We start from the raw sequence: 14,122 nt of genomic DNA, 5'->3' as shown, positions 1-14,122 counted from the left end.
TAGATGTTGATTTATCACAGAGTTATTGATGTGGTGCACAGAGTATAAGAAAAATGCCTAAATTGTTAATAAAGTCTTCTATTGTTGTTATTTGTGATTATTAACAACCCCTGTTGGGTTTCTTTTTAACATTTGTTTTAACGCGGTGCTGTTTGGCAGGTGGTTCGCTTGCTGAAGACGTCCCCAGAGAAACCCATTACATTAGCCATCGGAGACGGAGCTAATGATGTCAGTATGATCCAAGAGGCCCATGTAGGAATAGGTAAGTGTCTGTATAAATGCAAAGCAGACTTATTGATTCAGATTAAAAGTGCAAAAGTCCTTTTTTTTTTTTTTTTTTTTTTAAGTGCATATAATCTGGACAAATGTGGAATAGACAGACAGTATCTGTCAAGGACTAAAAAAATATTTATTACTTAACTCCTTTGATTTAACTTCTGGAGAGATTAAAAGTATTGTAGGGCTCCTGTTTATATCTGTGAACTGTATCTGCTACCAGTTTTAAAAAGGAAACTGATAAAAACTAGAATATTTTTGGATGGTGACTTAGTCCTTCAGTTTACATCATATAAACTCTCACTTTACAGTCTCACTTTACAATTCTGTTAATTAATTGTTTTTGGCAGATTTAATGCCCTAATTGAATTTATTGATCTCTAGGCATCATGGGAAAAGAGGGAAGGCAAGCTGTGCGAAACAGTGACTATGCAATCGCTAGGTTTAAATTCCTCTCCAAGTTACTGCTCGTCCACGGACATTTCTACTACATTCGAATAGCGACGCTTGTGCAGTACTTTTTCTACAAGGTACATTCAGAAGGTTTCATGGGTTTATTCCTGGATTTATATTATCATCATAGATGCATGTTGCTTAAATGTATGTGTGTTTTATTGTGTTTTGTTTTGTAGAATGTGTGCTTTATCACACCGCAGTTTTTATACCAGTTCTTCTGTCTGTTTTCACAACAAGTAAGTCTCTTTTCCATGTTTAGTTATCTATTCATTTGTGTGTTTATTTTTTTTTTATTTAGTGTTTTAATACTTGTCCTCTGTCTGCCACTCTGTGCATTGAAAGGTCATAGACACCCCATATCTTTTCTACACCATCCTCCTTCCGAATTGCATGTATATATTTAATGATTAAAAAACATAATAAATGATCATAAAAATAATGATTAAAAACATAATAAAGAATAATAATTTTAGTTTATTTTCGGTTTATTTATGAGAAGGATGTGCGACAGGTATGGGTAATTAAAGGTAGAGATGGAAAGGTGCTAACGGTAGAAGAGATGGTGAAAGGAGTATTTTGAGGAGCTAATGAATTAGGATGGCGTGAGAGGCTCTAAGGAGAATCAAGTACAGAAAGGCTGTTAGTCCATATGACATACCTGTGGATTTGTGGAAGTGTCTAGAAGAGACAGCAGTGCAGTTTCTAACTAGATTGTTCAACAGGATTTTGGAGAGTGAGAAGATGCCTGAAGATTGGTGGAGAAGTATTCTAGTGATCTTTAAGAACAAGGGTGATGTGCAGAGTTGTAGCGACTACAGAGTTATAAAGTTGATGAGTCACACAGTGAAGCTATGGGAAAGAGAAGTGGAATCTAGGATAAGAAAGATGTGTATATTTGTGAGGACGTAGTATGGCTTCATGCCCAGAAAGAGCACTACTGATGCAATTTCTGCTCTGAGAATGTTAACAGAGAATTACAGAGATGGTCAGAAGGAGCTGCACTGCGTCTTTGTGGACTTAGAGACGGAGTATGACAGTGTGACATCTTATGACATGTAGGTCAGACAGAGGAGTTCAAGGTAGAGGTGGGGCTACATCAAGTATTGGCTTTGAGTCCCTTCTTGTATGCTATGGTGATGGAAAATTTGACAGATGATGAGATTGTGATGATGTTTGTGGATGACATTGTGATTTGTAGTGAGAGTACAGAGCAGGTGGAGGAACACCTGGAAAGGTGGAGGTCTGCTCTGGAAAGAAGACCGAATACATGTGTATGAAAAAGAGGGAGGGAAGTAGAACAGTGAGGTTACAGGTGGCTGAGGTCAAGAAGGTGTATTTGGGGTCAACCGACCTGTGCGACAGGCAGTGTGGAAAAGAGCTAAAGAAGGGAGTGCAGGCGGATTGTAGTGGGTGATGAAAAGTGTCAGGTTTGTTGTGTGACAGAAGAGTTTCAGCAAGAATCACAGGAAAAGTGTATAAGTCAGTAATGAGACCAGTTCTGCTGTATGGGTTAGAGACCGTAGCAGTGAGGAAAAGACATGAGGCACAGATTTAACTAAATGTATCTTATTTAAAGTGTGTTGTTTTTTCTAACATGGCACATTTCACACTTCTCTGTGTGTTCCACAGACGCTGTATGACAGTGTGTATCTCACACTGTACAACATCTGCTTCACCTCCCTCCCCATCCTGGTGTATAGTCTCTTTGAACAGCTAGTTCATCCTCATATTCTACAGAGCAAGCCAGCACTTTACAGGTATATAAAGCAGACCTCACTCATGTCCTACCTTGTCAATGCAAAACATACTTATATTTATAACTAACAAAAGTGCTTATAGTGCATTTTGATTTGTTGATGAAAGAGAAAAAATTAAACAAAATCTAGAATAAAGGTAGCCACACCTTTATTTAAACTAAAAGACATAGAGGCCATGCCTCCTTTATTAGATCTGACAGGGAAATAGCCACATCTCTTTTAATGGAACTGACATACTTTCTTTTTTGAACTGACAAACACAAATGGCCACACTTCCTTTATTGAAACTCACATAAAGGCTACACCTTTTTTATTGTATTGTATCTAATTATAATAATTGTGTTAACATTCTTTGAAAAGGCTTTATGCATTTATTAAAATATACATTTACATTTGTGACTTTTATTTTGTAACCTCATGTTAACAGAGATATCAGTAAGAACTCGCTGCTGTCCTTCAAAACCTTTTTGTATTGGACGGTCCTGGGCTTCTGCCACGCCTTTGTCTTCTTCTTTGGCTGCTACATCCTGATGGGAGAGGACACAAGTCTGATGGGAAATGGACAGGTTTGCTTCTGTGTACACAAACACACACATGCACACACACTTCCTATTTTTCTTGTTCTATTTCTACTTTCTATACTGTCATCTGAGCAGTTCCAGTGTGTCAGTCATGTAGAAAGTAAACTTTAAAATGTGTGTGCGCGTGCGTACATGCATATGTGTGAGACGCAGCACTTTCTGCCTCATTGAAATGATTCCTTATTTGCTGGTGAATCTCCTTAGTATGTTATATTCAGAATGCATTTTCTGAATATAACTATAAATTAACCAGATGTGGAGGATATAGTGTTACATTTCCAAGAGCATTTAGCATTTCATATTTATGCTAGTCCTCTTTCTGGAATTAAATTAAAAACTCTCTTGAAGACCATACCAACTGCTAGGTAACAAATAAAATCAGTTCTCCCAAAATTTCCCAAAAGGTACATTTCCATCATTTTTATGAAAGCATACATTAGTTTTAATATAATGTAATTGAGTATAATTCTATGAAGCATAAGGTAAGCTGTGGTATATTTAATATGTAGCTAGGATATGTTGCTGTGAGTTGATAAATGTTGCAGAACAGCAGCTCAGACAATAGATGAGGCTCAAATCACACATTTAAATGAATGTGCTTGTTGTACTATGTTATGGGTTCTATAGTAACAGTTTGTTCACACAGATTTAAAGCTATCTGTGCATAGATTAAAGCATGTGTAATTGTTTATATAGTGAAATTTTCTGTAACATTTACATTTTTCAACCTCTTTATCACAGAGGAGATTTCACTTTGCAGTTTCTCAGTTAAATGACAATAACAAATGAGAGCTCTTTGAGGGGATACCTATTCATAGCTGCTATAATGTACATAAGAAGAGAAACGTTTTATTGTTCAATACATTAAATGCAAGTGTAAAAGTGTTATTTCCTACATAATCATAATGCAACAACTGTGGTAAAAGCAAACAGAAGCATAATGTAACTACTATGGTTAACTCCATCATGTCATAACGTCACTACATCACTAATTATTTGACCATGACGACACCACACACATATAAGGCATATTCCTTACTCAGTGCTCAGAAAGCCCTGCTTTCACATCTTTAATTCGGTGAGTTATTTACTAAATTATCCATGCTTCTATGTTGATACTTGTTAAAAAAAATACAAAAAAAACACAGACTCAGACTGGAACTGCTTATCATGAGTTCTTTTTTTTGAGGAGTTTGAGAATATTTGTCAACATTAAAGTTGGTTAAACTCTACAAAACTTCAGCTCCCCGAAATCATTCCTTTGTTTATAAAAAATAAATAAACACACATTTCCAATGAATTTTGGCTTTTTCCCTCCCTGTTTACATTCCAACTTCCCCCTTCTTTATTTCTCATCTTTCTCTTTTTCTCTGTCTTCACGTTCTGCATGTTTTCAGATTTTGCGAGCTAACAGACAGCTGGTAAGAGTTGTTTGAATTACAGTCGTTGCATGCCACCTATAATGAATCCATCTTTGAGTTTACTCTCTCTCACACACACACATACACACACACAGTTTTGGAAAAATTCCCTCACTCACTGGGGGGAATCGCTTCCGATGTCCTCCGGATTTCCTCCTCATTTCAGATTGTCAAGTATCATCTACTCAAGCCCTGTTCTTTTATTTTTAATGAAAGACTGAAGACATTTAGCAGACACTTGTGTCCTCAAACATTTAGCATCTGCTAGACTACTCATCAGCCCCTGATATGCTTATAAATGATAAATAAAATCAGATTATTTAAAGCTTTATAAGCATGCCTTCTCCTTTTGTAGATGTTTGGAAACTGGACTTTTGGTACATTGGTGTTTACTGTTATGGTCATCACAGTAACCTTAAAGGTAAGTTAAGTATGTAAATAAAGTAAAAAAAAATAATCTGAAGACAGCAACATTTTAATTGGTTTCTTAATTTTTCTCTATGATGACAGTTGGCACTGGAGACACACTTCTGGACATGGATGAACCATTTTGTCACGTGGGGATCCATCGCTTTCTACTTCATATTCTCCTTGTTTTATGGGGGAATTATATGGTACCACAGCTTTATTCTCATACAAAATACAAATAAAAAAAGCTGTACACTTCTTTTAAACTAAAAATGAACATTTAAGCAGAAGACAAATGAACATCCACTGTCATGCTATATTGCCATATCATCATTAATTGTAACAAAATTACCATGAACCGGTTAACTATTGTTAGCTGCTTTAGCAGAATTATGACCATATTAACTGCTGTACCTGGATTACAGTAACTTCATTAACTGCTGTAGCAGGCTAACCATGGTTTACATGCTGTAGAAGGAATATTACTTTGTTGAAACTTGTAAAGGGATTATTATGATTTAATTAGCTGGTTTAGCAGGTTTATATCTTTATTAACTGCTCCAGCAGTAATATTACCTCAGAAGCTATTTTAACCTGATGGTTACGTTATAGACCTGGAGCTGTTTGGCATTATGACCAATTTAACTGTTGTGGTGGGATTATGACCTTGTTTGTGGAATTACCATGACATTTTTAAGTGCATTCACAGTCCTTATAGTACAGCTGTTCAATTGTTGATGTAGGCAGGCCATATTAACCACTTTTAATTTGCTATTATTATCCACCACAATAATGCTTCTTTTAAGTACTAGGAAATAATACCTTTTTTCCTTTTCCTTGTAGGCCGTTTCTCCACACACAGGACATGTATTGTGTCTTTGTCCAGTTGTTGTCCAGTGGCTCAGCCTGGTTTGCGATCATCATCATCGTCATCACCTGCCTGTTTCCTGATGTCATCAAGAAAGTGTTTTACAGACACTTACAGCCCACAAGCACGCAGAAGTCTCAGGTCAGACTGCGTTTACTCATTGACGTCTAACTGTTTTACTGATTAACAAAAGCTGGTTTGAACATGGCATTTTGCATGAATGGCATTTTGAGAAGTCTCCACTGAATTTAGCTGTCTTGAGAACTGCATAAGCTGACACTAATACAGAAAGCATGCCACTTAGCACAACACAGCATGGCTTGTGAGCAGCATAAACTCATGACCTTATTCACAATAACACACTCACAGTTACAGCTCACAGAACTGCATTGAATCTTAGTGACCTTGGATCTATAAAAAACCACATCCTGTAGAAACTCTACAGATTTACAGTCTAACTGGTATTTAAGTTTAGGTTGAAACTTGTGGTGTGATGTTTTACTCTTTAACTAAAATAACACCTTCCTCCTTGTTTTGAGAAGTTGAAGAGATAATAACTGATTCACCTACACAAACTTCCTCCTCACTGTAAAACATAAAAGTGTTTAAAGCCTCACTCAGGACTGGAATTACCTCAGAACTGTTCAATGTCCCATATACCATAGACTTCTAAAAATCTGAACAAATCTATGAGTTTTTTGGCCCTACTTGATCCTTTCCAAATTTTATAGAACCGAAAAGTGCCTGTTTGGGGTTAAAAGTCAATATGATGGCAGAATTATTTCCAAATAGAGCATTTTCTCCTGTTCTCCTGTTCGGCTCCTGTTGTGCCTGTGCACATGAATTAATTACATGTCATAGGTCTCTACAGTTTTGGTATTGGACAATCTCTGATTGCTTGGCTGTGAGGCATGTCTGATTGCTTACATGGAAACAATTTGATGAGATGTGATGTTTTTTCAGTGGGTTTAATTAAATTCAATCATTAAAACACCTTCAGTAAAATGCTCTGTAAAAAGGGCCCTTTAAGCAAATTTACTCTGTTAGTTTCTCAGTCCGGTGTCTTTACTTAACATTTGTCCTCTTATGCTGCACAGCTAGTATAAATTATGTAATGAGCAAGATTTCTCTGTGTTTTATTTGTTTCATCTTGTATGATGGGTTCATTAATGGACAACTACAATTATTTAATAATGTTATTGTAAGTTTTTTATATATAGTGTGAGTCTTTACACCAGCTATAGTCCTCTGTAAATAAGCAACGTCGCATGAGCGTAGTTTACTTTGATTTTCCACATTCATTCAGAGCAAGTGACATTAGTAACTGACATATCAGACCCAATTTGGCCAGACTCTTATCTATTTAAATGTTAAAAAAATATATAATATTATTATATTATATTATGTTGGTTAGCTGGCTATCTAGCTCTCATTAATTTATAAGTAATTGGCATCACTTCGGCCTTACATTTTCACCTGATGAGTTTTCATGTTCAGGTTATATTTCTGAAAATTTTTGTTTGTCATGTCCTCTTATGATGGATCCAGCTATACTGTATTCAGTGGTGTTTTTTGTGGCGACACTGACAGACGAAGTTATACACAAAGGGACTTGTCACAGTGTGGTTATAGGAATTATAGGCAATCTTGGAACACTGCTTAATCTGCTTAGTGGACTGGAACTAACTGTTGTATAATGACCACTTAAATCCTACAGGATCACACATTTTATTTTCATTTTATTTTGTCTTCTAATGTACCACTACAGTGTAGGTTATGTAGGCCACAGCAACTTGATGAAAATAAAATCTAAAGCATCAATCAATTAATGATTGATAGTATTTTGAATTTAAACATTGATATATAGATCTGCTCAAACTTGAGAAATGCTTTCAGTGAGAATTCACTAGGCTTATAATTAATCATGTAAAGTTTCTTTTATGCAACATTACACCTGTGTTGTCTGCTGTTTATTATTCCTTCCGTGAAACACAGAACTTGCATTGTTTTTCAGCTCAGCTCTTCTAAGCTGTAAAGTAAATATTTCAGTAAATTGTCTGTTTCATGCAACACCTTCCAGACGACACACTTACATTATGTACAAGTATGATTATTTCACCCTGTGCAAGTATCCAAGTACAATGTCCTCACATGTGTGCAAAGTATAAATGATCCTTAAACAAAAAAGTCTTATGAAGAATAGATGCTTTTCTAGTCTTCAGCTGTTCAGTTTGGGGGAGTCTGTGCCCACTCTAGTCTGAAGTGTGACCCACTTCAGCATTCAGTGTGTTGTGCATTTCCAGGATGCTTTTCTGCACACCACAATTGTAAAAAGGTGGAAATTTGAGCTGATGTAGCCTTCCTGTGAGCTCAAACCAGTCTGACCATTCTCTTCTGACTTCTCAAATCTGCAAGGTATTTCTGCCCTACGAAACTCCCTTTGTTTTCTGCACCATTCAGTGTAAATCGTAGAGACTATTGTGTGTGTGAAAATCCCAGTAGATTTCTGAAATATAAAAACTGAAAAAAATGAAAACTGCTGCCAACAACTATGCTGCCTCCACGTGATTGGCTGTTTGGATGATTGCATGAATGAGCAGGAATGTAAAGTAACATTTCAATTTTAAACGTCAGTCTTCTTACTGATGAAGTTCACACCTCTCATAACTCTAAAACTTAACATGCTTAATAAATGTTGTCCCGGTTGAGGCTTTAAACCTGTTCAGGCTCTAATGAGTCGAGCAGATCAATAAACCACAGCCCTTAATGTACTTTGATCTCTGTTCATTTCCTGTTTCTGTCCAGCTTTTGTGGCTTTTTGTGGTCGTGTGTGTGTGTGTGAGAGAGAGAGATATACAGAGATATACAGAGATATACAGAGAGATACAGAGACAGACAGACAGACAGGCAGGCAGGCAGACAGACACTGATTTACCACTCTCTCTCTCTGTGTGTGCGCTGGTTGTTTCCTTTTACTTTTGTATGTTTTGGTGTGTTTTTCTGGCGCAGCTTGTTTCAGTCACCCTGTATTCACTAGTTGGCTTTTTTCCATTGATTGTTGCCAGATTGTTGATTGTTGCCATGGTTTCTCAGGTAATGGCTTACTAGTGAAAATGTTGTGCACATTGTGTAGATGTGTGTCATATGTTAATTTAACAAAACCCAGCTCCCAAAGTCAAATTAAAATCTATATTTTTTATTAATTCTTGTATTTAGTTATAATTGATGCATGCAGCCAGTAATTCAGTGTATTACAGGGAAATCAGACCTGCTCGAAACTTATTATTTTACATTTTATTATACATCCTAAAATATTAGAAATGGATAAAACTCAACAATTAAGACGCACTTCATCTTGTGTTGTAGGGATTATCCATCTTATAGGAACTAAAAAAAATAATAGATGGCTGGGCCACTATTATAATGAAATTTCACGATATATTTCATATTTCACAATTTTATATATATAATATATAATACAATTTTATATACATTTTATATATATATATATATATATATATGTACATACACACACATACACCAAAGTAAGTATTTTAAAAGCATTATAAGATTTAATTTAATTGTTGTGTTTTTTCATTTATTTTTTTATTCTAATGTATACTACACAGAATTTCTAACCATAAACTTTCACAAAGGAGCTTTTAAATCCCAGAGGTATTGGTTTCTAATGAACACCCCCCAATATTACCACTCTTTATCAAGACACTTTTTAGATTTGTGTTTGCATAAATGTTACTCTGTTTTTTACTCTGTTACTTTTTCTTTAACAATGGCCAGTGTGAATGCAGGGTTAAAACTTCTGACTGAGAGTGTGTTTACATTGCTCTGCGTCTGTGTCCTTGTCCTCTTTTTACTGATCCTATGTGTGTTTTCACCCCTTCTCTTGACTCTGTAGATGTACTCCAACAGAGTCGCAATAGGTGACGACTTCATCGCTCTGCAGCCACTCTCCAGAGCCAAGAATCAGCTGGGCAAGATTAGGTAGAGTAGGAAGAGCCGTTTAACCCCTCAGTGTCGTGATGCATGCTGTGTTCAAACCCAACTAACCAGCATTCAGAGAGAGAGAGAGAGAGAGAGAGAGAGAGAGAGAGAGGGGAAGAGAAAGAGAAAGAGGCAGGCTGTGTTCCAATACTGCTCTAACACACTTTCCTTGCTATGTTTTTCTTTAGTTTAGCCCAAAGCTTTAGGAAGTCAGTTATGACTTATACAACTATATAAGCTTCATTAAATGTTTAAAGAAATAATTATACACATTTATACGACTGATGCAAAGATATATTCTGAAAATAGGAGTTTATTTAGTTAACTAAATAAAAATGGGATTATTTATTTATAATGTTAAAGACGAATTCACGTCATTTAGTTATCATAGATAATAAGATTTTATGACTTGTACAACTATATAAGCTTAATTAAATGTTTAAATAATTATACACATTTATACGACTGATGCACAGATATATTCTGAAAATAGGAGTTTATTTAGTTAACTAAATAAAAATGGGATTATTTATTTAAGACAAATTCACATCATTTAGTTATCATAGATTTATTATTATAAATCTTATATATATTTATATATATATATATATATATTCCATTTATATTTGAAACTTTTATACATTTGTAAATTTCACAGGTTTAAATCTAAATCATAATCCCTCATGAACATGTTGGACCTATTATGTGAACTGTGGAATTAAAATGAAATTAAAATAAACATGACAGCTTGTTTTGTTTTTAACCTACTTTGAGTTTTAAACAAATTAAGTTTGTAAATTTTTAATTAGATTATATTAAAGACAAGTGGATCTCAGCACAGACTTAACACACACATGCACAAATGCACACACACACTACTGCAGGTGTCTACTCTTGTTTATGCTTTTATTTGAAAGCATACATAAACTATGAGAGAAAGCTTACAAGGGTCTGTTAAATCAGTATTGGAAATCAGACAGGCAAAAAGAAAAGTGAAAACAACAGTCAGACAGTTCACTTTGCATGTGTGCCTGAGTAAGCCTGCATGTCCCCGTGTGCACATTTCCATTCTTTTCTTTTCTTTTTCTTTTTTCATTTAAATGAAAGTTTTTTACAGAATACGTTCTACCATAAATCAGATCTGGCCCAATAATTAGAGGGGTAACTAGAGCTGGCACAATATCACTTTTTTCTGTTTGATGGTAATAATAAAACATCAACGGATATTGTTGCCTAGACAATTTAACTTAAAAATGGCAAGCTTTGGCTTTAAAATAGTGAGACAAAATACACAAGATTGCACTTTTATTTTTATTCAGTTTATTCAAATTTTCCATTCAAAAACATTTTAAAATAAATGTAATTTAAATCTAGAAAATACAAAAGGAATATACTACTACTACTACTACTACTAATAATAATAATAATAATAATAATAATAATAATCAAATTAATCCTGACAAGAAATACTGTCATGTGTCTTAGGTATAATTATTTCTAGTTCCAAAAGAAATGTTGTTGACCTTAGGCTACGTAACCAAGAGTACCTACATTTCATTGTTGTGCAACAAACAATCCTCTGATATTTCAGCCTTGAATAGTTACAGGATCAGATCAGTTTTTTCTCCAATATATGATCTGAGAGATGCCATCTCTAGTTACACAGTATGTGCTGTTTCAGTCTGATTTCAAACATCTAAATATCTATTACAACACCACACTGCAGCTTCATGTCTGAATTAAATTTGTCTGGATTTTTGCTAGCATGCATGTTCCACCGCTAACCTGCTAAACTGCCATGTCATCTGTGCATGTGCACAGTGTTCACTTCTCATTTGTTTACTTTTTCCTTTAGTTCAGACTGAAGAGAGCACTATAATCTAGGCCTTTTTAACCAAACATGCATGCATCAGAGAGCGCAATGCTCAAACCTTTATAACTAACACACCTGAAATTGGCACAGCCTTTTTCATTGTAAACTGCATGGGCCAAAATAGCCACATGGAATGAACCATTTGTTAGAATTTATTGCTATGAGCAGAGAACATGACCTCCAGTCCATCTGACATGAGATTATCAATCAAAAAATCATTCGTTTGGTTATTTTTTTTCTCTAGTAAACAAGTTTGAATATACTGATTGCAGAATCTCATTACAGCATGTTACAGCATGGTCTCTGCAGTGGACCAGTAGCCATTTTCTTGCTCGCTCTCCCTTTTATTCATTCATTTATTTGTTTTTTGTTTTTTTCTTTTGGTTTTCCCCTCCGTTCTCTTGTTTTCGTTGGTTTGGGAGCCTTAACCAGCTGTTTTGTCCTTCCAGATGGAAGAGGATAAAGTTTCAGTCGGCTCAGAATATGACTCTGCTGAAAGCAGGGACAGAGGGGAGGACAATAGGCAACTGCTAGCTGCTTCTCCTTCCTCTACCCATCACACAGTTCCCCCCATTCCCTAGGTAGTACTGCCCAGCCTAGACCTGTGGAAGTGTGTGTTCATGTCTGTGTGTTCATGTCTGTGTGTTCATGTCTGTGTGTTCATGTCTGTGTGTTCATGTCTGTGTGTTCATGTCTGTGTGTTCATGTCTGTGTGTTCATGTGTGTGTTTGTGCGTGCATGCGTGTGAGAGAGATCACTTCGGTCATGGGGAAGGTTCATGTTTCGGTTTTGCCCCATTGTGTGTACTCTACTGTGCCATCCATCTGTCAGAGCTTGTGGGTTCTGATTTTCACACTCGTGCCTTCAAGATGTGCATGCTTTTAAATCATTCAATCATTACCTATATTTTTGCAGTATATTTTCAGAAAAAATATTTTGCGGTACATTTTTTTGTTTGTAAAATCGAGATATTATCGTAACTGGAACTATATTGGGAATGCATGTAATGATTTTTTATATATACTCTTTCAGGTATTTTTATATGATTATAAATGATTTATAATGTATGGATGTATGAAGTTTTTTCTTACTGTGTTTGTCTTCATTACCAATAAATGTGTACTGTCAAGCAGTGTTTAGCTTCAGTAATCAAATTCATTGTTTACATTTACAGCATTTAACAGAATTCCTTATACAGAGCGACATACAAAAGTGCTTTTAAGTCTCTATTGATGAATACTTTAACTCTGGTTCACAATGTTACAGACTCATGATACCATCAACCTAAATCTTTTTTTTTTTGGTTGGTTTGGTTTCTTAAACATGCAAAAACAAACAAGGGAAAGAATGCTAGTTCAATTACTTTGTGAACAACTGATTTTCTTCTATACTTGGTGTTTTAATAATCAGTCCTCACCAGAGGCTGAAGCTACACCACATTATTACATCACAGTGCTGTTGAAGTTTATTAATGTTCTATTACAGCAGCTTTGACCATACTTCCAGTTTATATTAATGTGTCTTTATAATATGGTATAATGTCTGAAGTAACAGCTCATTCACAGGGACTTTTTTTCTTTATGTGGATTGTTCGCCGTACATAATAAGTCAACGTGGCAAGCTGATTTTTTGTTTTATTAACTTCAATAGATTGAAAAAAGAGGGGCTTGTTAGGGAACGCTTGTTTATAGCTGCTATAACACAAGTCAGAGCTTGTTCCATGACGTTCCACACCATTGAATGCAACTATAAAAAAATTAATTTGAACTGTATTTGCTGAATAAATAATAATAGGAAAATAATCAACTGCTCTTATCATTGGCAATCCCACAACGTTGTCATTGATAGCTTTAGTAGAACAACTTGACACTGAGCGTTTTATTGCTTCGAGCTTTTGTGTGGTGAACTAAATCAAGGATATAATGCAAAGCTGCTTTATCCACAATGCAGGTGATAATATTGCGACATATTGTGTAAGCAGATATTAGTGTGTGTGTGTGTGTGTGTGTGTGTGTGTGTGTGTGTGTGTGTGTGTGTGTGTGTGTGTGTGTGTGTGTGTGTGTGTGTGTGTGTGTGTGTGATCTTCATATGCAACTGGAAGCTCGTTTGATTAATGGCTCTGCAAGTTTAATTTCAGCTCATTAAAGATGTCGGCTGTCTCAGTACAGATGCTCCGTTTGCCATTAAGAGAATCCTGTTTCTGTTGTTTTTTTTGTTTGTTTTTTTTTAACATGTTGCCAAATCAATTACATATGAATTCTTCATATAATAAAATAATAACACACATCAACACAAATGATGTAGACAATGTAAACTACTGTATTATTATAGCATGTTATGTTTGATCTGTACTATTTCTTTCTCAGACTGTGACATGCTTTAATACAATGTCTTTCTAACGACACCCACATTACACAATGTTATATAAACCCTAGTGACATGTCTGTGGCCAACGTGCAGGAAATTGAGAGAACAGGTTT

At 35.4% G+C, this 14,122-nt stretch overlaps 1 protein-coding gene across 9 annotated transcripts in view; it reads left to right on the top strand.

The window, feature by feature from the left end:
- Positions 1 to 14,122, top strand: part of atp11b (ATPase phospholipid transporting 11B (putative)) — a 46,724-nt gene that overhangs the window by 23,074 nt on the left and 9,528 nt on the right. Inside the window, exons 21-31 of one of the 9 annotated variants that reach the window (XM_027158460.2) lie at positions 160 to 262; positions 661 to 806; positions 909 to 968; positions 2,362 to 2,489; positions 2,917 to 3,055; positions 4,468 to 4,491; positions 4,847 to 4,912; positions 5,002 to 5,105; positions 5,743 to 5,908; positions 9,684 to 9,769; positions 12,092 to 12,223. In XM_027158460.2, the coding sequence (XP_027014261.1) occupies positions 160 to 262; positions 661 to 806; positions 909 to 968; positions 2,362 to 2,489; positions 2,917 to 3,055; positions 4,468 to 4,491; positions 4,847 to 4,912; positions 5,002 to 5,105; positions 5,743 to 5,908; positions 9,684 to 9,769; positions 12,092 to 12,176 (1,107 nt within the window). In that variant the 3' untranslated portion in view covers positions 12,177 to 12,223. Of the gene's footprint in view, positions 1 to 159; positions 263 to 660; positions 807 to 908; positions 969 to 2,361; positions 2,490 to 2,916; positions 3,056 to 4,467; positions 4,492 to 4,846; positions 4,913 to 5,001; positions 5,106 to 5,742; positions 5,909 to 9,683; positions 9,770 to 12,091; positions 12,776 to 14,122 lie in introns of those variants that run through there. The other 8 variants (XM_027158453.2, XM_047802714.1, XM_027158494.2 and 5 more) reach the window with 8 other exon arrangements.

Source organism: Tachysurus fulvidraco, chromosome 2 (assembly GCF_022655615.1).
Source record: "Tachysurus fulvidraco isolate hzauxx_2018 chromosome 2, HZAU_PFXX_2.0, whole genome shotgun sequence".
NCBI classification, from domain to species: domain Eukaryota; kingdom Metazoa; phylum Chordata; class Actinopteri; order Siluriformes; family Bagridae; genus Tachysurus; species Tachysurus fulvidraco.
Note: the sequence above shows the minus strand (reverse complement) of the source record. Positions and strands in the feature narration are given on the sequence as shown.